The sequence below is a fragment of the Triticum dicoccoides genome, chromosome 7B (genome assembly GCF_002162155.2).
Source record: "Triticum dicoccoides isolate Atlit2015 ecotype Zavitan chromosome 7B, WEW_v2.0, whole genome shotgun sequence".
Classification (NCBI taxonomy): Eukaryota; Viridiplantae; Streptophyta; class Magnoliopsida; order Poales; family Poaceae; genus Triticum; species Triticum dicoccoides.
In genome coordinates this window covers 554,226,827-554,251,923 of record NC_041393.1, presented here as the reverse complement: position 1 = coordinate 554,251,923, position 25,097 = coordinate 554,226,827, and the positions used below count along the sequence as shown (strand labels likewise).

Sequence of the window (25,097 nt, the reverse complement as noted above, 5' to 3'; positions counted from 1 at the left end):
GCAACGCTCACTGTTCATCTAGAGGCAGCATCGATCGGCTTCAGTTAGCAGCAGTAGCGAAGGAATCGCTCGATCGGGTTCAGTTAACAGCCATCGATCAATCGCTCGGGTTCAGTAACGTGTAGCCTGCAGTGCAATCGCTCGAGTTCAGTTAGAGCCCAACGCCTCGCTCGGGTTCAGTTAGAGCTAACGCCTCGCACACACTCGCGTACGTGTACGAGAGAAACGCGCATTGCTCGGCCCCCGACCTCCCACCGTAACCGGGAACTCCCCGAAATTTTCCTCGCCCTCGCTTCTACCACGGTTTTTTCCGTCATGGACGGCCCAAAGAATGTCATGCAGCTGCGTCTCCGGCCCGCCCAGGACAAAAAGCCCATTTTCTGTCATGATTTTTTGTCATAGAAGTAGGAGCCCACCACATCTATGATGATACCGAGTTTTGTCACAATTATCGTCATAGAAGTGTCATATGTATGACAGAAAAAAAAATTGTTCAGCCCAAAATGTCTCGGATGTGTCTTTTTTTTGTAGTGGCGGCTAAGCCCCGAATGGGAGGGATGCTTGCCACTCGGAGTAGATTTTTAACTTAGGGGAAGCTGGTTCGTGGCTAAGCCCCAGAGTGGGAGGGATGCTCGCCACTCGGAGTAGATTTTTAACTTAGGCGAAGCTAGTTCGCGACTAAGCCCCCAAGTGGGAGGGATGCTCGCCACTTGGAGTAGATTTTTAACTTAGGGGAAGCTGGTTCGTGGCTAAGCCTCCGAGTGGGAGGGATGCTCGCCACTCAGAGTAGGCTTTTAACTTAGGCAAAGCTGGTTCACGGCTAAGCCCCCGAGTGGGAGGGATGCATGCCACTCGGAGTAGATTTCTAACTTAGGTGAAGCTGGTTCGCAGCTAACCTGACCACTAGGGGTTCGGAACATACATCAGTGCGAGTAAAATTATTGGAAGACCGCGGAGGTCATGTCTTTAACTGAGCAAACATATCATACAATACTTTTTATTACATCTTGATGACTCGGACGTCAAGTATAGAACCGACGAAGGAGATCAGCATTCCAGGAACTCTGCTCGTCGATCTTCTTCGCAAGATTGTATAGGTGGTAGGCCCCGTTGTGCAACACCTTGGTGACAATGAAAGGGCATTCCCATGCGGGAGCGAGAGCTTATGTGGCCATTGTTGATCCACTCGGAGCCCGAGGTCTCCTTCTTGAAAAGCTCGTCCATGCACGTGTCTGGCGTGGAAACGCCGAAGGTCTTGCTGGTAAACAGTCGACCGAATCAAGGCCATCTCTCGTTCTTCCTCCAGGAGGTCGACGGCGTCTTGATGTGCTTGTTCTGCTTCAGCCTCTGAATAGAGCTCCACTCAGGGTGAATTGTGTAGGAGATCACTCGGCAGCACAGCTTCAGCTCCACAAACCATGAAGAAAGGGCAGTGATCCGTGGACCGGTTGGGATTTGCCTTAGACCCCCAAAGACCAAAGGTAACTCGGTCACCCAAGCTCCCGCCGCATGTTCGAGGTCCCGCATGAACTATGGTTTCAATCATTGAAGGATAAGACCATTTGCCCTCTTGTCCTGGCCATTCGACTGCAGATGGGCAACCTACGCATAGTCCACCCGAGTGCCTTGAGGTGCGCAAAAAATTCTGAATTCTTTCGAGTCGAAATTAGAGCCGTTGTCTGTGATGATGTTGTGCGGGACTCCGTATCTGAAGATCAGCTCTACCATGAATCAGATCGTTGTGCGTGAGTCTAACTTCTTGATAGGCTTGGCTTCAATCCACTTAGTAAACTTATCCACTGCCACAAGTAAATGAGTGAAACAGCTTCTGCCCGTTTTAAGCGATCCAACCATGTCCAATCCCCACAAGGTGAATGATAACTCCCAAGTATAGGGGATCAGTAGTAGCCTCTTTCGATAAGTAAGACTGTCCAACCCAACAAGGAGCTACAGGTAGAACAAATATTCCCTCAAGTTCTATCGACCACCGATACAACTCTACGCACGCTTAACGTTTACTTTACCTAAAACAAGTATGAAACTAGAAGTACTTTGTAGGTGTTGTAGGCTAGGTTTGCAAGATAATAAAGTGCACATAAATAAAATATAGGGGCTGTTTAGATAAAGACACAACTAAGTTAGTTTTAGTAGAGAGCTTTTTGTCACGAGAAAGTTATTTGTCCCTAGGCAATCGATAACTAATCCGGTAATAATTATTACAATTTTATATGAGGGAGAGGCATAAGCTAACATACTTTATCTTCTTGCATCATATGCACTTATGATTGGAACTCTACCAAACATCCGTAACTACTAAAGATCATTAAGGTAAAACCCAACCATAGCATTAAAGTATCAAGTCCTCTTTATTCCCATATGCCATAACCCACTTATCATGTTTGTGTTTCTATCACTCACGCAACGCAGACAATAAGCAAACCATGAACATATTGCAAACCCTACAGCTGGGATTCCTCACGCTTGCGCGACACAGAGAACACCATAGGACAGCACCAATAACAAACATGCAACTCAAACCAATCACGATCATCAATGAACCCATAGGACAAAACGGATCTACTCAAACATCATAGGATAGCCATACATCATTGAGAAATAATATATAGCGTTGAGCACCATGTTTAAGTAGAGATTACAGCGGGGAGAAGAGGAGTTAAACCACCGCATAGAGGGGGAGAGTGTTGGCGATGACGGTGGTAAAGTTGTTGGTGTAGATCACGGTCATGATGATGGCCCCGGCGGTGTTCCGGCGCCACCGGGAGAGAGGGGGAGAGAGGCCCCCTTCTTCTTCTTCTTCTTCTTCCTTGACCTTCCCCCTAGATGGGAGAAGGGTTTCCCCTCTGGTCCTTGGCTTCCATGGCGGTGGAGGGGCGGGAGCCCCTCCGAGATTGGATCTCTCTCTCTCTGTTTCCTTCTGTTTCTGCGCTCCCAGATTCTGGCCTTTCACCGTTTCTTAAATTCCCGGAGATCCGTAACTTCGATTGGGCTAAAATTTTAAAACGACTTTTATCTGGATATTAGCTTTATTGCGCAAGAAGAAGGGCACCAAGCGCATTACGGAATGGCCACAAGGACCAGGGGCGCGCCCTACCCCCTAGGGCACACCCTCTGTCCTTGTGGGCCCCTCAGGCATCGTCTCGCGTTGATTCTTTTTCCTAAAAATTGCATATATTCCAAAAATAATCTCTGTAAGTTTTTATTCCGTTTGGACTCCGTCTCATATGGATTTTCTGCGAAACAAAAAACATGCAACAAACTGAAGCTGGCACTGGGCACTGGATCAATATGTTAGTCCCAAAAATAGTATAAAAATTTGCCAAAAGTATGTAAAAGTTGTAGAATATTGGCATGGAACAATCAAAAATTATAGATACGACGGAGACATATCAGTGAACGGCCAGACGAGTGGAATGGTCTTTGGCGGCTTCATTGGCACGCAGCCAGTAAAAACCAGCTCAATACGCTTTGGCTACAATGGTCCGGGAGGATGCGTGATGGCCACAAGTCCCCGAGTGAATCTGTTCTAGGATCAGCTGTCCTTCTTCCGGAGAAATACATCATTGAGCCACGCCAGTGACACTTTCTTTGTACAGTTTTCCATTAATCACAGTGAACGCCTTGGATCTGCGAACAATCTGACGTGCTTCGACTTCGTCTTCTGGGAGTTCTTGTCTGAGTAAATATGCAATGTATGGCACTGTCTAGTCGGGCGTAATTACCAGGATCTCCATAACCAAGTCAATGATAGCAGGGACCTCGATTATAGTCGGATCAAAGGGACTTATCGGCTTAGGAGGTTCTTCGGTGAAGGGATCCTCCTGAACTGACAAGGAATGGAGATGTTCGACGAACACATTACTAGGACTAGGTTTCTGAGTGGACCCGATATTTGCCAAGTCAACAGTTGCTTGATTTTTTATTCGAGGAATGTGGTGGAGCTCTAGGCCCTCAAATTTCTTCTCTAGCTTTCTCACTACATTGCAGTATCCTGTCATGGCGGGGTTCCTGACATCCCACTCTTTCATCACTTGATTAACTACCAAATCCGAGTCACCGTATACATTAGGCGATAGACGCCGAGTTAGATGGCCTACGTAACTGTAGAGTAGTGCCTCGTACTCGGCCTCATTGTTAGAGGAATCAAAGTGAATTTGCAAGACATAACTGAGCCGATCGCCTTTCGGGGACACGAAGACCACTCCGGCGCCGGAATCATTTAACATTTTGGAACCATCAAAGAACATAATCCAATGTTCCGGGTTGTTGTTGTTCTATCCACTCGGCCATGAAATCTGCTAGTGCCTGGGACTTGATTGCTTTCTTTACTTCAAACTTGATATCCAAAGGAAGGAGCTTGATGGCCCACTTGGCAACTCGGCCAGTTGCATCCCGATTGTTCATGATTTCAGATAACGGGGCATCACTGATGACTGGAACCGAGTGCTCTTGGAAATAATGTGCAACTTTCTTCACTGTCAAGTAAATACCGTAAACGAGCTTCTGTTAATGAGGATACCTCTGCTTGGACGGTGTCAAGACTTCAGAGATGTAATAGACTGGTCGCTGGACTTTGTATGCTTTGCCTTCCTCCTCTCGCTCCACTGTGAGAACTGTGCTGACGACTTGGCTAGTGGCTGCAATGTATAGGCGCAGAGGTTCTTTGTTGTTAGGGGCAGCAAGCACCGGCTGGGTGGAGAAGGGCTTTGAGTTCAACAAATAATGCTTCTGCTTCAGGGGTCCACTCGAACGTATCAGATTTCTTCATCAGCCGGTACAAAGGCAAAGCCTTTTCTTGGAGGCGAGAAATGAACCGACTCAATGCTGCAAGACAAACTGTGAGCCTTTGGACGTCGTGGATGCACTCGGGGCGCTTCATTCGAAAAATTGCACTAATCTTCTCAAAATTTGGCGTCTATCCCTAGTTCGGAAACGAGGAAACCGAGTAACTTGCCTCTAGGCACTCCGAAGGTGCATTTGGACGGATTCAGCTTGATGTCATACCTTCTCAGATTGGCAAAGGTTTCAGCGAGATCAGTCAGCAGGTCGGAACCTTTGCGTGACTTGACCACGATATCATCCGTGTAAGCCTCAACATTGCGACTGATCTAAGTGAGAAGGCACTTCTGGATCATGCGCATAAAGGTCTCACTGGCATTTTTGAGACTGAATGGCATGGTGATATAGCAAAAACACCCGAAAAGGGTGATGAAAGCAGTCTTTATTTCATCTGGTCCGTACAATCGGATTTGATGGTACCCGAAGTACGCATCAAGAAACGACAACCGCTCTCACCCCAAACTGGAATCCACTATTTGGTCGATGCGAGGGAGTGGAAAATGATCCTTCGGGCAGGCCCAATTGATATGCTTGAAATCAATACACATACGGAGCGACTTGTCCTTCTTGGGAACCATAACGACGTTGGCGAGCCACTCGGAGTGGTAAACTTCGCGTATGAACTCTGCTGCCAGAAGCCGAGCCACTTCCTCGCCAATCGACTTTCTCTTTTCTGCTGCAGAGCGACGAAGATGTTCCTTCACAGGCTTAGCTTTCGAGTCAACTCTTAGACGGTGCTCAGCCAGCTCCCTGGGCACACCTGGCACGTCAGATGGTTTCCATGCAAAGATGTCCCAGTTCTCACGAAGGAACTGGATGAGCGCGGCTTCCTATTTGCTGTCGAGTGTCGTTGAAAATGTTAGTTGGAGCGGCTTCAGAATTACTCAGATGAACGTGAACCTGCTTTGTTTCTCCTACCGACTAAAAAGCGGATTCAGAAGCTGGTTTCTTGGAGCGCAACAGGTCAGTCGGATCAGCATTCCTCTTGTACTCTTCCAACTCCACCATTGCCATTTGCTCGTCAGCGACCTTGCAACCCTGTTGAAGACACTCTTCAGCTCTCTGTTTATCTCCTGTAACAGTGATTACGCCCTTTGGACCGGTCATCTTCAATTTGAGGTACATGTAACATGTTCGGGCCATGAAACGCGCGTAAGTAGGACGACCAAGGATAGCATGATAGGCACTGTGAAATTCCACCACCTCAAACGTCAGTTTCTCCTTCCAGAAATTCTTCGAGACACCAAAAACTACGTCCAGGGCGATCTGACCGAGTGATTTTGCCTTCTTCCCTGGAATGACTCCGTGGAACTGCATACTGCTTTCGCTTAGTCGGGACATCGGGATGCCTATCCCCTTTAGGGTTTTAGCATAGAGTATGTTCAGCCCACTACCGCCATCCATTAGTACCTTGTGTAACCGAGTGCCTCCCATCACTGGATCAACCACCAGCGCTTGCCGCCCAGGGTAGCAACGTGAGTTGGGTGATCCGATTGATCAAAAGTGATGAGAGTTTTGACCACCTGAGGTATGTTGTAGTCACCGGAGCAACCATATTCAGCTCCCATTGATGACTTTTAGTCGGCTTTTACTCTTCACGTCAGCAAAAATCACCAGAGTGGCATTGACCGTGGGATAATCCTCGGCTTTTTCTTCGTCATATTCATCGGGGCTCTTCTCACTCTGCTGGCCTTCGCCAAACTATTGGATCAGCAACCTGCACTGTCGAATGGTGTGCTTGGGTAGGATCAGATTTCCCTCTTCGTCCTTCTTCGTGTGGATGGCACACAGTAGGTCAAGGATGTCCTTTCCCGACTGGAACTTCTTCTTGGGTATCCAATTCCCTTTGGCCTTCCCCTTGTTCATGGCCTGTGCAGCCAGAGCAGCTGCTTCTGCTTGATTCGGGCCTTCAGCCTTTCGCTTTGGTTTCCGACTGGGATTACTGTTACCAGGGTCAGGTTCACGAGGCTTTCCCTTGCCACTACGCAGACGGTCTTCTTCCTCGCCATTCACGTACCGAGTGGCTATCTCCATCATTCAGCTCATCGTCAATGTTCCGGACCGACCAAACTTCAGGATAAGCTCTCGGTACCTGACGCCGGCCTTAAAGGCGCAAACTGCTTGGTGCTCAGTGACATTCTCGACCGGGTGATGTAGCGTGGTCCAGCGCTGAATGTAATCTCTCAAAGTTTCACTCGGCTTCTGAACACAATGCTGCAATTTGGTCAGCCCGGCAGGGCGCTTGCACATTCCCTCAAAAGTTCTAATGAACACTCGAGCGAGATCCTCCCAGCAATATATACTGGAGGGAGCCAACTGATTCAACCACGCCCGAGCCGGCTCTTCTAACATCAAGGGCAGATGCTTCATGGCAACGTAATCATTTCCACCGCCAATCTTTATAGCCACTCGGTAATCTACCAACCATGTCTCTGGCTCCGACTCACTAGTGAACTTGTTCACCCCTGTGGCCAATCTGAAGTTGGGTGGTATCTTTGCGGCTCGTATGGCCCTGCTAAAACACTCGGGACCGGAGACGAAGGGGCCACTTCCACTCGGACGATCTCTGTTCAAGTTCTCTCGGTGGACTCTACCTATGTCGACTAGATTTTGTACGAGGACTGACCTCGCGTCGAACCCTGGATCACGGGGATCATTTGGTCCTCGTTGCTCATCACCGAACGGGCGCTGTCGTCGTACCGCCGGGGCGCATACGGCTCGTCCCTCGGAGGGGGCGTCAGCACTCAACGGCGGTGATATTGTGGAGCGAACCGCTCGTGGCCTTGCCCCAGGTACTGATCCCGGTGATAGCCCCGTCCTTCACACCGCGGGGGAGATCTTGGGCTATGAGCCGACTGAACTGTGTCCGCTCTGACTGATCAATTGTGTATCCTGTTGCGTGACTGAGAAACAGCCGAATTTTTCTCCCCAGCCGCTCTGAGCAACGCTCGAATCTACCCGAGGCCTTCTCCTGCCTCAGATCAAGATGGCTGGATGGACTCTGCGATCCAAGTTCTGAATCGGAATGTGGGATACCTGGCACTCATCTGGTGATTCACTCTAAAACAATTGTCGCCGCCGCCGATTGGAGCCCTGGGGTTGCCTGCGAGCCCGGTCTTCGAGTGGCTTCTAGAGCTCTTCAAGACGCGTGCATTCGGCTAGAGTGGCTATGCGCACGGCTTCCAAGGCCTGGGCCTCGGCGGTGTTGCGGGAGCTTTGTTGTATGGAGTGTTGGGTTAAAGAAGATGTGAACCCCTGTGTAGGAGTAGAGGGGGCGGCTTATATAGAGTGCGCTGACCCCTTATCAATGTAGCTGTTACCCAAGGGTTCAATGTAGATAATTTAAGGTGCGAGCGTTACAGGTAACGTCGATATTAAGTGGTCTTTACAGTGGCGTCTTGATTGCCTGACCGTTGCTATCCCGGAGCGTCCTTTGGTCTCCTGCCGTCGAGTGGCTCCAGGTGCTCCGAGTGAATAAAGGCGGTCGAGTGACGCCGAAGCTTCCGAGTGGACCTGATGTCGAGTGGCTCGTGGCTTCCAGGTCTTTCAGTCGGTGACTTCTCCCTCCCTGGTTTTGAAGGACTTGTCTTCTTGTATATGACACCCTAGGGGTGGGTATGTAGGTCAGGCCTAAGACCCTACCCCCAGTATATGTCATCATCACCCACCTAGTAAGATATAAATTTATCACATGCAAACACAATGTAAGCTATTGAGTGGGTTACTTTTATGTATATTACAAGCATGATAAAGTGAGCCTACTGGCATGATAAAGATAGAGTAATGTTGCTTCAATTAGCTAGGCTGCTAGCTTGAAATGATGTTGAATACACTTTTGTTGCAACATCAAAAAAGTGAGCCATGACAAGCTAACCCCTTCTTTGTGTTTGGAAGGTGTTGTCTGAGTCCGTTGAGGAGGGGCGCTGCTGCCCGGCGCCGACACATGCCCATCATGGAGACGATGCGCCACCACGGTCTCGCCATCTCGACGCTGTCAGTTTACCCCATCCACAAAACATCTCTAGTGGTGAGCTCGCCCTCGACACCTCCCACTGCCCAACCTCGACTCCGATCTTCTACACCCATCTCGCCTTCCCGCCATTAACACGTCGGCCCGCCGTGAGCTCGATGCCCGGCGACTTTCTCTGCTCCTGCCATTAACCACCACCGAAACGTGTCGAAAGCCTAGGTCCCTCCCTCCTAAGCGGCTCTATGTACCAACTTGTAGAAGGGGTTGTCTCGTCAGCATCTCGTCAAACCCGACGTCCTCCACCCCACTGTCTTGCCATTTTTTGGCAGGCATGGCCCCTTTTTTAGCTTCTTCTGCTCCCTTGCAAGATACATACGCTGGAGGGTGGTGGAGACATCGGATCAACAAGTTTGAGCTCCTCGATCTTGTTTGGATAGGATGTCCATATCGAGTTTCTTCTTTGTAGGCAGAAAATCCATTTCTTTTGCACGATCATGTTCTTTCTCCATGTCCATCGATGCTACATGGCAGCGGCAGACCTACATTCACGCAGCCGGTGTCACAGGACATCGGGTAGAAATTGCACTTATACTTGTATAAGAGTTCATATTTGGGGCTTGGGCACCGGTAGAAAATAAACCCGGACACCTTTTGGACGAGATTGTTGGAGCGAGTGCAGGCGCGACCCATCTAGTTGAAGGCCCATCCTTAGCGAGTAAAGAAAACAAGCTAGCGATTGTTTGGATCCTACCACATTCGTACTTGTGTATCGTGCGCTTGTTCAGGTTGTGCCTACTCGCCTCCTCCTGTCGCGTCGCCGCCCGTCGCCCCTTCAGCAGTCGCCACACATCAGCCGCCCGCCCCTGCTCTCGTCCACTAGCGGCTGCAGATCACTAAGAGCAAGATTAATAACATAGCCAGCTGCTATCTCTATCTTTGTGCCACCTAGCCAACCTAAAATCCCACTCATATAATAGTTGCTGGCTCTATACACCATGTAGTTAATGCTTGACCTCACTTTCTTCTCTCACAAAATGCATTGGAGCTTGTGCTGCAGCTGGCTACAAGTTTACAGCCCACTCCTCTTCTCTCTACTCTCCTCTCTCCTCCACATCATCATAAATCTGAGGTGGCAACTTTTATAGCCTGCTTACATCATCCTATTATACTTGCTCTAAATAATCGAAGGAAATAGTATGGCTCTCAGTAAGGTCGCCAATTTCTCTCAAACACATGTAGATATCTCATTTTTTCTCTAATTCTTTGCCCAAATTTAATGGCTAGCGTTATCAAATTCAAGGGTATACCAACTGAGATTTGGATTCTACGATTTGATATTTTTCCTTAGTGATTCACATCTGTTTGGAACTTTGGATTATTTGTCGACCATGCGGGAGAATTAAGAGTTTAAGACACAATGTCAAGTAAGTTTAACTTTGGATTATTTGACAACCAACCGGCCGCACGACCACCAACATCGACGCCAACCGGCCGCAGCACCACCACCATCAAGCCCACACTGGTCCCTCCGGCCGATCCCTTCTCGAAAAATGATGCCCACAAGAGGGAAACGATGGAAGGCGCCGCCATAATCCGATCCAAGAGAGTACGGATTTGAAGTTTCCCCCGAAGCAAGGGACGACAGGGAAGAGGAGTACATCACCACAGGAGTGTCTTCAAGAAGACAGCGACGCCCACAGACGCCGCCACTTCCGGCTCCGACCGTAGCCGAAGATAGACTTTCGCCCGGCATCGTCTCCTACTGCTCCAACCAAACCAAGCCACTCCACCATGTCTACCACCGCCCACCTCAGGCCACCAACCTCCACCCTCCTACATGCGCAGCCATGCTCCCGGCAGCGAGCTACCACAACGGCATCGAGCAGCAACCACCACAGTGCCTTGCAGGTCAGAGAGACACCCTGTGTGACGCCTGCCCTAGCAACCCGTCACCTCCAGTTGGCGAGCACCAGGACCGGCAGCACCGAGCGCGCATCATCAACCACCGCCTCAAACCACCAAACGCCAGATCCAGAAGGAACCAGCCTGCCCGCGCCACAGGAAAACAGACCCATCTTGAGCTTAGGTCGTCCGCTGCGCCGCACCACCTCCAGCTCCTCACGACAGTCCACCCGCCCAGCAACCGACCACCGCAGGAACACGACAGCGCCGTCAGACTGCACCCTAGAGCATTCCCCAGCACAAACACATGTGACGTCTGCCGATGCACCGCAGCACAACGAAGTAGAGTAGGAGCGCCCGGGAGGGGGGAGGCGCCGAGAGAGCTCCCGCCCAATGCTGCGCCCGAGCATCAGAACCTCGCGGCGGTCGATAGTCAGGCCGCCGGAATCGGCCAAGCCAGATCCGAGCACCTACACGAGAAACACCGTCGTCGTGGTCATCGATGGGAGAGCTCCACCGCGCCCGAGGCCTCCCCACGATGCGAGCAAGGTCCACGCCGCCGCCATCAGCCGCAGCAGCTTCGCCTTGCAGCTTCTTCCACCGGCGGCGGATAGGAGAGGTAGGGTCTATGGTGGCGATGCTAGGGTTGAAGTTCCGCCCGAATCGCCCACAGCGGGAGCGACGCGAGGGCGTGGAAAAAAGGTCTTCTGCCAACGTTCTCAAATTCAAGGGTCTAATAACTGAGATTTGGATTATGCGATTTGATAATTTTCCTTGGCGATTCACATCTATTTGGAACTTTGGATTTTTTGTTGACCATGCGGGACCATTAAGACACAATGTCAAGTAAGTTTAACTTCACAAGAATAAAGTTGGATCAACAAGCTTTATTTATTGTTTATGTCTACAAACACAAATAATGTAGGGCCATTTACATTTGTGCCCCTAACTTGATCCCACTACTCAGATTTGCCCCTAATTTCAAACGATGCTCAAATTTGCCCCTCTGCTGTTAGGTGTCCTTATAGAAATGCCCTTCAGCGTCGTTACCATCTGGTCAAAGGGCTTTGACCGTCTCGAAAAAATAGCAAAAAAATCATAAAAATCCGAAATTTTGAGGGATCAAAGAAACTTAGGTGCCCAACATGCGTGCAGATTTTCGTGATGTTTGGACACTCTACGAGCTCATGGCAAAGGAAAAACAGTAAATTTGTACGCCCGTGAATAGTAAATTTTTTTGAAGTTTTTTGAAGTTTATTTTTTTGAAGTTTTTTCCGAGCCATATATTTTTACGCCCGTGAATAGTAAATTTGTACGAGCTCATGGCAAAGGAACAACAAAATAGCTTATTTTTTTGAAGTTTTTTTCGAGCCATATTTTTTTTCCACGAGCTCCTACAATGTCCAAACACAACAAAATTTTGCACACCCGAGCATCTTGGATGCCAAAAAATTTCATGATTTTTGAATTTTCTTGCTATTTTTTGAATTTACTATTCACAAGCCTATAGATTTACTGTTTTTTCTTTGCCATGAGCTCGTAGAGTGTCCAAACAGCACAAAAATTTGCACGCACCTTGCGCACTTGAGTACCTTCGATCCCACAAAATTTCAGATTTTTTTTCTATTTTTTTGAGACGGTCAAAGCCCTTTGACGCCCTTTGACCAAACGGTAACGGTGCAGAAGGGCATTTCTATAAGGCTACTAACAGCAGAGGGACAAATTTGAGCACCCTTTGAAACTAGGGGCAAATCTAACTAGTGGGATCAAGTTGGGGGTATAGATGTAAATGTCCCAATAATGTAACTCCTTGCGATAACATAAAAATCGGAGAATTTCGGGTGAATTCATGTTGACTGGTCATATTTGTTGCTATTGTTTGAAGACCTTATGTTTTTATTGTTTAATTTTACACAACGAACCAGAATTTCAAGATTAACACTTCATTTTTCATATTTTTATTATTTGACATTTTCAGCTATTGAATGGGTTGCTTTTATGTATATTATTGCTTAGTATCCATATGGCTCAAGGCGTAGGCATGGACACCGGGAAGTTTTTGGGAAGCTTCCAGTTGTTTCCTTTTTCGTTCGTTTCGAATTTGTGTTTTTTTTTGTAGACCGGTTTTTGTGTGGTTTTTCTTTCCTTTTTTCTTCATTTTTTCTTTTCATTTTTACTTATTTTTTCTTTCTTCAAAATGCACAAAGTTTTTTCAAAAACATTGAACTTTCTTTCAAATTTGATGAACTTTTTTTAAAATTGATGAATGTTTTCCCGAAATGGATGAACTTTGTTCACATTTGTGAACATTTTTTTAAAATACATGAACTTACTGAAATTTAGTACTTTTCTTCAAATCGATGATTTTTAAAAATTCATGAACTTTTCTACAAATCAATGATTTTTTTACAACGAACTCTTTAAATTCGTTAACCATTTAAAAATCTATGAACTTTTTCGAGCGTGCAAACTTTTTTCAAAAAGTCAACGGATATCTCGGGTCAATGGGTCAGGTTAAAGGTCAACACATCAAGTTAACGGCAGCCTGGTCAAGTTAACCAACAACTTGGGAAACAAAGAGGTAAACCGACGCTACCGAGAGCTGGCCACCTGTGCGCGGTGATGGGCCGGCCCACGCGAGGCAGAGTGTGAGCGGCAGTTGATCCCGAATCCATCCATTTAGTCCCACCTCGCCGGTTTGTCCACAATCCGTCCAACAAGGCGATCACAAAGACTCCCGTGGACATCCAAGTAGCACCTGTTCTTGTGAGCGACCGCGCCGTCACGTCCAAACCGTACATTTAGTCCCACCTCGCCGGATCAGAAGAACAATAGCCCCTTTAAATAAACGTTAACGAGCTTCCTTCACGTCCCGATTGAGACATCCGAGAGCTTTCGAGACGATGATGACCGCTACTCCTTATACCTTGTTACGAAACGAGTGTCACGATGACGTAAATTGGAATGGCAAACTGAGGCTATAATTGACCCCACCCTTTTTTTTTGGCGGCTGCTACGAATCAGCCGGTTGATTTAGCAACAGATCAACCACCTGACTAACCGTTTGATCTAGTGTGCCTTACCGTTCGATTGCATGCTCTCAGCGATGCATCGCCCTGGGTCTTCCTCCTCTCTTGTACTACCATCTCCTCTCGCTCACGACAGCCTCTGGCTAGCAGTGTTCACTCGTCGGAGCAGCGCCCATCACCGGAGTGTCGATTCTCGGTCACAACAAACCAACCGGAGCTGCCGGCGACCGCTGCATCGCAGCACCAGAAGCCATCCAGGTGCTGCTCAAAAAATGGCAACGCCGACGGCGATAAAAAAGCTTCAACGCAGCAGCTCCCATGGCAGCACCGCGGGCAAGCACCGGCGGCACCCGATGGCACTCCATTGCAGCCTCGGCGGCGCCCGGGCAGTGCTCCATTGCAATCACAACGGCGTTCCATTGCAACCCCCGACGAGGTTCAACGACCTGTGCACGCTTCATTGCAGCTCCAGCGTGCTTCAATGCAGCTCCGGCAGAGCTTCATTGCAGCCCCGGCAAAGCTCAACGACCCCGCATGACGCTCCATTGCAGCCTCCGGCAGCACTCCATTGCAGCCCGACGCACTTCACTGCAGCATCACGAGCGGAGTGCGCCGCGTCGGACGCCGCTGTAGCACCGCAGAACGCGTCGCGCCAGACACCGCTTTACAACACCATGAGCGTCGCCGCCCCGGCGAGATCCACGACCAGCCGATGCTACAAGGCCAGCCGCAACTTGCTTGCTGCAAAAAGGGTCATCACACCGGTGCGTCGGGGCCGCCGCCAACGAGCGTTGCATCGAAGCCTCGGTGCCCCCGCTGCATTGTGAGCGTTGTATTGTAACGTCGGCCGCGCCGACAAGTGCTCGTGATTTGAGCTTGGCTGCCGGGGTGAGCTGCGAGCGAGATGAGAAGGGATGCTTTGGGACATGTTCCAGAGGGTGGTGATTGTTGGCTCACGAGCCGTTTTTGTGTCAACGACGGGGACGAGCTGCTGGAGTGGAGGACAAATCTGAGCCATGCGGGTTCATGAGCAGAGGGAGACGAAGGGGAAAACAGATGGGTTAGATGTATCACGTGTGGCTGTGGTTTGCTGCGGGAGGATAAGGCGTGCTAGTAGAGTGGTGCGTGGCCCGACGACGACGCGTGTCAAGCGTCGAAGGTGGCTTATGGATAGACAAATTCAATCGGTTGATTTCAAATGTTTTCCTTTTTTTTGCATCGGGAGTGTCTAATCATTGAAACACTTATCATCAGCCACCGGCTGATGGCGCGCACCCTCAGAGATTGATGTATTGCCTTTCGCCCCTCCAGCATCTTATGTGTAGCCCCGCCATTGCTCCACATGATACTTTGGTAACTGGGTTTCCACCGCGCAAAGTCGGCACACTCCAGCGCAATATTGCACAATCAACATTAGGCCCGGCGCTCCTCCCCAAGGAGGCCGTCGATTTTGCCAAAACGCTTCATGTCACTTCTGATGCATCCACTGTCTTGCCATTTTTTGCCAGGGATGCCCCCTTCTTGAGCTTCTTCCGCTCCCTTGCAGAGACATACACTGGAGGGTGGTGGAGTTGTCGGATCAACAAGCTTGAGCTCCTCGATGTTGGTTGGACTCGATGCCCATATCCAAGTTTCTCCTTTGTTGGCGCAAAATCATTTTCTTTCGCACAGTCATGTTCTTTCTCCACGTCCATCGATGCTAGATGGCAGGGGCGGAACTACATTCACGCAGCCGGTATCACAAGACACCGGGTAGAAATTGCACTTATACGTGTATACTACTTCGTATTTGGGGCTTCGACAGTGAAAATAAACCTAGACACCGGTTGGAGGATTGTTGGAGCGAGCGCAGGCGCGGCCCATCTAGTAGCAAAGAAAACAAGGTAGCGATTGTTTGGATCCTACGTACAGTACGTGTGTATCGTGCGCCTGTTCAGTTGGTGCCTTCTCACCTCCTCCCGTCACGCCGCCGCCCGTCGCCCCTTCAGCAGTCGCCACACACCAGTCGCCCTCCCTGCTCTCGTCCGCTGGCGGCTGCAGATCGCTAAAAATTGAAGGAAATAGTATGGCTCTCAGGTAAGATCGCCAATTTCTTTGAAACACGTGTATATATCTCAATTTGTTAACTTCTTAAAATCTATGAACCTTTTCGAGCGTGTAAACTTTTTCGAAAAAGACAACTTTTTCCAAAAAGTCAACAGATAACTCGGGTCACTTTTTCCAAAAAGTCAACAGATAACTCGGGTCAATGGGTCAGGTTAAATGTCAACACATCTAGTTAACGGCAGCCTGGTCAAGTTAACCAACAACTTGGGAAACAAAGAGGAAAACTGAAGCGACCCGAGCTGGCCACCTGTGCGTGATGATGGGCCGGCCCACGCGAGGCAGAGTGTGAGCGGCAGTTGATCCCGAATCCATCCATTTAGTCCCACCTCGCCGGTTTGTCCAGAATCCGTCCAACAAGGCGATCAGGAAGACTCCCATTTAGCACCTGTTCTTGTGAGCGACCGCGCCCGTCACGTCCAAACCGTACATTTAGTCCCACCTCGCCGGATCAAGAGAACAATAGCCCCTTTAAATAAACATTAACAAGCTTCCTTCACGTCCCATTTGGAACATCCGAGAGCTTTCGAGCCGATGATGACCGCTACTCCTCACCTTGTTACGAAACGAGTGTCACGATGACGTAAATTGGAATGGCAAACTGAGGCTATAATTGACCCCCACCCTTTTTTTTGCATCGGGAGTGTCTAATCATAGAAACACTTACCGTCAGCCGCCGGCTGATGGCGCGCACCCTCAGAGATTGATGTATTGCCTTTCGCCCCTCAAGGCATCTCCTGTGTAGCCCCGCCACTGCTCCACGATACTTTGGTAACTGGGTTTCCACCACGCAAAGTATAGTCGGCACACACTCCCACGCAATATTGCACAATCCATGAACTGCCGCAGGTCCGCCTAGCCCACGACAGTTCCAACAAAGGGTCAACATTAGGCGTGACGATCCTCCCCAAGGAGCTTTTTTGCCGCCCCCTTTTTGAGCTTCTTCCGCTCTCTTGCAGAGACATACGTTGGAGGGTGGTGGTGCCGTCGGATCAACAAGCTAGAGCTCCTTGATCTTGGTTGGACTCGACGTCCATATCCAGTTTCTTCTTTGTTGACACAACATCCTTTTCTTTCGCACGGTCATGTTCTTTCTCCACAGTATTTTTCGAAGGGCACTCAGGTATGTCATTCAGATCATCGCCATCCTCGTGCATTCCACCGTCGCTAGATGTATGCTTGCAGGGCACGGAAGCATTACCTCGCGCCCTACCCCGGTTGTGTCCTCTTGTCCCTCTCACAAGAGCCCTACCAGCCTGGGAAAATTTGCCTCGCCCAAAACTTTGGGTTCCCGACACAGTTCTTCTTTCTGCCACCATCCATGATCCGTATTTGATCTCATCTTCCCCGTGAACCACGTCTCCACACTTCTTGATGTGACCAAGGATGCCACTGATAAGAGTTGGGATCCTATCAGGCCTAGCCCTCAGGTTGTAGGGGTGGAAGGGAGGATGGCAAGGTGATGGGCGCGAGCGGCGGCGCGAGCGGCGCCATGGTCGCGCGGTGGAGGAAGAGAGGGCACAGGGGGAGGCAGCTAAGGTTAGGGTTCCGGCTCTTGAAGGGAGCCGAGCAATAGTTCTAACTTATTGCTTAATTCCAAAACATGGCCTTACAAGTGTTTATATAATCCTCGATGAGCTAATAAAAATAAAGATAAGTTGGGCCAAGCCCCTAACTAGACGCGCCATTGGGCCTCCTCTGACTATAAGTGACGCCGGTCATAACAGCCACAAACCTCACAGAAGAAACATATCTTCTCATACTTGACAAGTAGAAAAATTCTCTCTTTCCCATTCAAATTGGATGGTGCAAATCTAGTCATTGGATAGGCCATTGCAATCTTGGCCCACACCCTAACATAGTTTCCCTCATATATAACCTATTAGGGTTCATACCACCCTCTTAACTTCGCCAATTCTCCTTCAAACTGATCAGCGATCGCCTAGGATCTTTAAAGGTTAGGAAGGTCATGGATCTGAGCCCAAACGTGAGTCCTGTCCAACACAACATCTCTCGACCTACCCTTACCATAATATTCCTCAATGATCACCATGAGCCCCCGGAAGATTCACAACCCCTGATGCATCACCCGGTTCCAGTCACTTAAGCAGAAGACTTGGACCACGAAAAGATTGTCGTCCGCCTCATGAATTTCTGGATCATTGGCGAGTCGCCAGACAAACTTCATCATGTCCTTGAAAGCTTATGCACTAAATGGTTTCTTTTGTGTCGACCCAAGCCACCACGAGCCACCTTCCTGCCTTGGAGAGTTCTGATGTCTCCTCTCCTGCAAACACAACGTGAAGTTCAGAATTCTTCAGCGTCATCCTTTTCAGAGCCTCCTCCAAATCAATTCCTTCCTTCCCCTTCTTCTTTCTCGTCGAAGACAAGCCGAAGCCCCTGCACCCCGATGCCGCCATAGATCCAAAAATCACCGTGCCCCAAACCTCCCAAGAAGCAGCAACGTCAAGGCCCGGTGGAAGGATGAGCCGGACCCTTGTTCAGCCCAAACATGCACTGAGATCGAGGGGGAACAGAGCGGATGATGACGGTGAAATTCTCGTGAACTCGACGACGCTAGAATCGTCGGAGTAGGTAAACCAGGGTAGTTTTCGACACGTTCCCTCTTGGACCTTCTAAGCTATGCATCAGTCTTAACCTAGTGGGCCAAATTTGCAAACCCATTAACACACAAAAACACAGAGACGAACGGAAACCAAAATCGCAACAGTTCATGGGCTGGGGCCAACCCCGCCCCTAGTTCATAGTCCCTTCCCCACAGTTCTTCTCCAAGGAATACACAAACACAAAGGGCGCAGTTGCTACGGTGGGTGAGACACACCGGGATCAAAGAAAAAACATGGAGACTAAGCCCGGGGAAGCACATGGCAGCGATGCTGCTTACGATCCAGAGCACGGCCACTTGGAGCCGCCCCATGGCTGGATTCTCTCACCCAACCAACTAACCTCCCTCCCCTGAGACTTCCATTTTTCCTACATGCTGGATCCTCTCACCCCAAACAAATTTAGCTAAAAATAATAATCTACTTGCATAGAAAATGTTCATGTGTCAAAAAAATCAAAAAAAGAATGAATACAAGGTAGTGTTGGGTACTTGAGTTAGAGAAGGCTTACTGATGTGAAGACGGACCTTCCTGCAGAGCTGAATATACTGATTTCAAGAATAAAGAGGCTGAGAGAATATATACAATGACAGTGCACCTGAAACCTAGCAGCAATCAATGAGAGAATGAAATACACAAAGTAAAGAACCTAGCAGCAATCAATAAGAAACACACAAAGTAAAGAACTATGCAAAACTAACTGAAACCTTGAAACCTGAAGAAAACTAATTGACTGAAGATTATGACTGAGAGCCTGTTCGGTTCCTCTCCGCTCCTCAACTGCGCTCCAGGAGCGAAGCAGGCTGCAGCTCATTTTGACGGAGCGGCTAAAACCGAGCTCCACAGCTGGAGCGAAGTGGAGAGATTCCGAACAGGTCTGAATATAACTAAGAACACTGGAAAAACACGGATGACAAAATAACTAAAATCAACTAGATAATGAACTTCAACTGCTACATGACCACTATTTACCATTATTGAACTGAATGGAATGCCCAATAAATGGCCTTGCATCCGTATACCTAAACAGAGAGTGTGTCCGTGCATCAGTATATTTTATTAACTTTTCGTAGTCCAACAATTTTGTGTGAATTAGTGTATCTGCTGCATACCTGAGAACTTATCTATCAAGCTACCGACAAACATTGCTAAAGCGGGTTCGTCATTAGACCATTCGCGTGATCTATCAGCATCGGATGCACCTGCTAACCTTCCCATAGCGTGAAAATTGCGCATTGGCTATAGAAATTTTGTGATAATTCTGTATGGTATATTGGTATGAAGTGGTTAAAACTTAAAACAATGGACAACAATATTGTGCGAAAGCAACATACTGGCCGTCCGTACCAAGATGGCCTTTGATCAAGATAGAACGCTCTTTTCATGTTCTACAGAAGGGAACACACTGTAGGTGAACATTGGAAAATTTTCTTGATCAGGGACGACTGGTTAATGCCTCTAGTGCCAACAAGGATAGCTGCAATTCTAAGCATGATGCTGGCTTACATGTTAATGCTTTGTCTGAAGAGAACCATAAAGATGCATCACCTCAAAAAGAAGCAAGTAACTGCTGTCTCCGTTCTGGCAATGCTATGTATATAAACTACTACAGTTTCGGTCAAACAGCAGCATAAGCCACTGGAGAGTTAAAGCACAAGCTTTCAGAGAATGAGGAAGGAAAGAAGCATGGCCCGGATGCAGTTTCTTTTCGGCTAAAAACAATATATGTAAGAAATATGTTAATGTTTTTGCACTGACTGGTCAAAAGTTATCTGTGGAGCTCCTAAAGGAAAAATGTGGCTGGTGCAACTCCTGCCAAATCAGTGGTGGTAGTGATTGCATTTTCAGATTTAAACTGATGGTAAGTGTATGGAGAGTCCTAAGCATGGTTTTCGAGTCGTGACTCATCCGGTCGCTCTGGGGTAGCGAATCGGAAATAGTCGAGCCTGCAGTTGCGACTCGTGACTGGAGATGAAAGGGGTAGCACCAATTGAGGAAGCTTGTCCAACATCGTTTGAGATGGTTTGGGCATATTCAGCGCAGGCCTCCAGAAGCTCCAGTGCATAGCGGACGGCTAAAGCGTGCGGAGAATGTCAAGAGAGGGCGGGGTCGACCGATTTTGACATGGGAGGAGTCCGTTAAGAGAGACCTGAAGGATTGGAGTATCGACAAAGAGCTAGCTATGGACAGGGGTGCGTGGAAGCTTGCTATCCATGTGCCAGAGCCATGAGTTGGTTGCGAGATCTTATGGGTTTCACCTCTAGCCTACCCCAACTTGTTTGGGACTAAAGGCTTTGTTGTTGTTGTTGTTGTTACCGACTAGTCGACGACTAGTCATGCGACTCGAAAACCATGGTCCTAGGCCATGTGTTGTTGGTCCTTTGTCAGAAAAGAACAAGTCATACTGTCCTTGCTACACATAGTATGTTGTCGATTGAAAAATGCCTGAATTGTTTGCTGTCTGGTCCATGGCAAAATCCACAATATAGCATGTATTTGTGTAAGGCAGTTCTGATGGCTTCAGATGTATCATCACTGAAGCAGCCTCTTCTCACGGTATAACTTTTTGAACGCTTTGTCCTTATTAAAGGCTTTATTTAATCTGCATGTACCAAACTCTCACATGATTATCTCCCAATACTCTGCAGTTAGAGTCCATCTGCGACGTGTTGCCTTCTCAGGAGAATGGCAAAAGTCAGCACACTTTGTTGAAGTTGTTGGGTCTGCAGCTCATATCTTGGTCCGTACATCTAATAAGTCTGCAGGTTATGCAATTGCTAGAAAGCCAGGGAGGAAGATTACTTTTTTAGAAGCGAATATGGTAACAAAGATTACTTGGTGTATGAATGAAAGAGCAACCATTGGCATACCCATTGTGTTCGTCGTTATACTGTGATGTAGGGTGCTATGTTCCTTATGCAGAAGATCTTTCCTAGTGGTTTTCTCATTATCTTCGTCACCAAACAAAAATAAAATAATATAATATATATTAAAAGGATGGCAATATTCAGTTTCAAATAGAATATGTTTACCTATAAGAATTGAGGGTTCGGATCTGCAGACTACCCATGCAGCTCACTGTACGTGCACAATTGGACTGTTTGGAAGTATCTATCTCACTCATGGGATTTTTTGCAATCGAAATTAGTAAGCCCTAACTTAGTGTCAGGAAATGCAGAGCACCACATGCTCGTTTCCTTCAACAGAGCGTGCTATTACCAATCAAACGTACAGATGCAAAGCCCTTGAATAATTAGAAGCATTAATCAAATATAATCGCACCACAAATTTGTCAATACCATAAGCAGTACTACCGAAGTTTGCTCAGGAACTTCCAATTGGAGCAATATTCGACAACTTTTAAGATGATAAAACTCTTCTGTCAGCCTAGCAACCTCTATGCTTACTATAAATCATAATCCACTTAAATCGTCTGTGTGTTGGATCCATTATGTACCATTCTAATAAGTTCTAGTTGGTTCGTGTTGGTAAAAGCTTGCACACATCATATTTAAAATTAGTGAGAAGCACAAGTACTTCACATTCAGTCTTGAACCAAAGGAAATAACATCATACTCCCTCCGTAAATTAATATAAGAGCGTTTAGAACACTAAAATAGTGATCTAAATGCTCTTATATTAGTTTACAGAGGGGGTATTTGAAACAATGAAAAAGATGTTGCACTCTTTCTAGGAAAAGATGTATATTAACCCACTAACTTATTAGCGTTGAATGCAGCAAAACATGGATTTTCAAGCCTTCAGAGCCAAATGGAAGTGATTAAAAGACAAAACCTTTGCAAGTAAAGCTTTCCCTGTTCCCCATACAGTATGACTCCCTTCGGAGGCCTGAATCCAATGTCCTCATATAGCTCAGGAAGTTCAGCTGCTTCTTTGATCTCTTGAATTTGAGCATCTAAACCACCCATGTCAGCACAAGACTCCAAAGGTGTCATTTTAATTTTCATGACAGAAACCATAGGAACAACTTCATCTTGCCAAATTTCAACCACAGAGAGAACCTGAAAAAAAGACGGGTAAAGTTCATTAAATGAATACTCCGATGCAGAATTGAAATTCATCACATCAAACAGATACTCCGATGGCCTAATTTAACCAGTCCTCTCTCTGAGTATATAAATAAATAAGCCGCAAAAAGAATATGAGAGCTGAAGACTTAAATGCATATTTTGAAGAAAAAGGGCTAAACCACAACAAGTACAGTAGCACGCACGTGTTTGAAGCAAGATGCTGGCCTAATCTAATCTGTCCTCTCTAGTTGGGTAGAGATGCCTCATAATTTTCTGAACTCCAATTTAGGTACTCCCTCCAAACCATATTACTTGTCGCTCACTTATTACAACTTTGCCTCAGATAATGTGAAACCACAGTTAACTAGCTCCCCACTTCCCCAAGCAGCTGTGATGGACTTGAACGACATATCAAGCAACTCTGAGCAACATTGATTGTTTCAGTATTAGTGGAGAGAAGATAAAAATATATGAACATGTTAACAGTTTTTAATTTTGACACATTTATGCAACGCACAAATTTACACCATATGCAACAAAGATCCATAATTGCTGATTCTAATCTGATTGAGCAGCAAAAAGAAGCATGATGGTGTAGCACAAATACAAATACGCATGATGATGCATAGAAAAGGATTAAAGGATGGGGGTGACCTTGAATGACGACGGCGGTGAGGAAAGGTGCTGGAGCGGCGGGCGTACTGCTCCGAGAATTTGTCCGGGCCTTCTCCATGGGCTGGCTGCTGCAGAAAGAAACCACCTCGGAGATGGTCGCCGGGACGCCAAGCCGCTAGGGTTTGGCGGAAGCGCAGCCAGAGAGGGAGTCCACGGCCCTTGGTGGCTCGCGTCGGCGCCGTCGCAGGATCTGGCCGGCATCGCCACCACCGGATCAAGCCGGAATGACTCCTCCCGTCGAAAAAAATCGATCTTTTCCAAGGGAGTACAGGACGGATCAAGCCGGAATGACTCCTCCCGTCGAAAAAAATCGATCTTTTCCAAGGGAGTACAGGACGGGGATGGCGGAGCTTTGAGAAGGGGGCGGGGGCTGCTGCGAGGAGAGAAGGAATCGGGGGCAGAGGAGGATGAGGTAATTGCGGACGGATAAAAAAAAATTGGAATGGCAATTTATTTATAAGGCCTCCTTAGCGAGAAATGCAAGATATTCGACTCCCATCAGGATTCGAACTCTGTTTGGTGGACGTGTCACTCCGACCGCAACCATTGGGCTACTCCCCCTTTCTCGCTTATTGCGCTTCAGTCCTCTTTTAATGATTTGCGCCTGTTTCGTGTTTGTGTCGTTTTTGTTGCTGGGTCGTATTTATGTCCTTCTTTCGACTCGGCCACGTAACAGCTTTTTGAGACGTGCATAGCTGTTCTATGGGACCTCCTATGTGACGCGCTCCTTACCTCCAGCTTAGGAGGCATTCTCGCTAGCCACTCCGACCCATGAGCCCTACTGACATTCAATAAGGGCAAACTAATAAAGAATGTAAAGACAGAGATCCGATCTTTTTCAGAGTTTTCGATCATTCTCTTGGAAATTATGAACAAAGTTATAAAAATTTGAGCAATGTTTGAAAGTGTGAATAGAATTTTGAAATATGGAAAAAAAATTGAACACTTACCGAAACATGTGAACAAATTTTGAAATTCGAACAAAAATTTAAAAACATGAACAATTGTCAAAAATTGTGAAGAATAATTGGAAAATGTGAACATATTTTAAAATTCAGAAACTTTTTTGAAGTTTTGAACAAAAATTTAAAACAGGGACATTTTTGAATTGTTGAACATTTTACAAATTCCAGAAGATTTTTTGAAAACACAAACATTTTTCTAATTTGAGATTTTTTTTGAATAAGGGGACATATTTCGTAGTGTTGAACATATTACAGAAAAGGCGAACAAATACTGAAAATTCAGAGTTTTATTAAAAGCCAAACATTTATTTTAAAAGAAAAAAAAAAGAAAAACACGAATAACTTTATGAAAGGCAAAAACATTTTTTCAAACATGAGCAGTTTTTGAAAATGTGAACAAATTTTTAAAAAAAATTCTAAAATTTCAACAAAGGCATTTTTTTAAATCATGAATTTTTTTTGAAAATCACGAACATATTTTAACACCCAAACATTTTTGAAAAATTTGAATAAAAAGCATTTGCAACATTTTATGAAAAGAGGAACATTTTCTGAAAATCACAAAAGTTTTTAGAAATTAAGAATATTTTTTAAAAACAACCTTTTCTAAATTTCGAACATTTTTTAAAGGCAAGAACAATTTTCTAAATTTAAGAACATTTTTGGAACATGAACTTAGTTTAAAAAAGATTAAATAACCTTGAAAAGAAAAAAAGAAACAGAAAACGAAAAAAAGAAAAGGAAAGAAAAAGAAACAGAAACCAAAAAAACAGAAAAACTAGTAAAAGAAAAAAAAACGGTTCAAGGAACTACTAGAAGTTTCTCTCCCATAGGAGGCTAATTAAGGGCAAGGGCGATAAGGTCATTTTCACTGTGTCAAACCATAGTGAGAATAACATGAACAGAACGGGCTCGACGAGACGAAGACGTAGGCGTTGGAA

The 25,097-nt window shown here is 46.9% G+C and overlaps 1 protein-coding gene across 6 annotated transcripts in view; it reads right to left on the bottom strand.

Moving 5' to 3' along the window:
• Positions 1-24,053, bottom strand: part of LOC119336810 (26S proteasome regulatory subunit 8 homolog) — a 54,234-nt gene extending 30,181 nt beyond the window's left edge. Inside the window, exons 1-5 of one of the 6 annotated variants that reach the window (XM_037608888.1) lie at positions 23,507-24,053; positions 23,171-23,443; positions 22,281-22,507; positions 18,997-19,083; positions 8,096-8,525 (exon numbers count right to left, since the gene is read on the bottom strand). In XM_037608888.1, coding sequence (XP_037464785.1) covers positions 8,243-8,525; positions 18,997-19,083; positions 22,281-22,507; positions 23,171-23,392 — 819 coding nt within the window. In that variant the 5' untranslated portion in view covers positions 23,393-23,443; positions 23,507-24,053 and the 3' untranslated portion in view covers positions 8,096-8,242. Of the gene's footprint in view, positions 1-2,954; positions 3,177-8,095; positions 8,526-18,996; positions 19,091-22,280; positions 22,508-23,170 lie in introns of those variants that run through there. The other 5 variants (XM_037608890.1, XM_037608891.1, XM_037608887.1 and 2 more) reach the window with 5 other exon arrangements.
• Between the last annotated feature and the right edge of the window lie 1,044 nt (positions 24,054-25,097).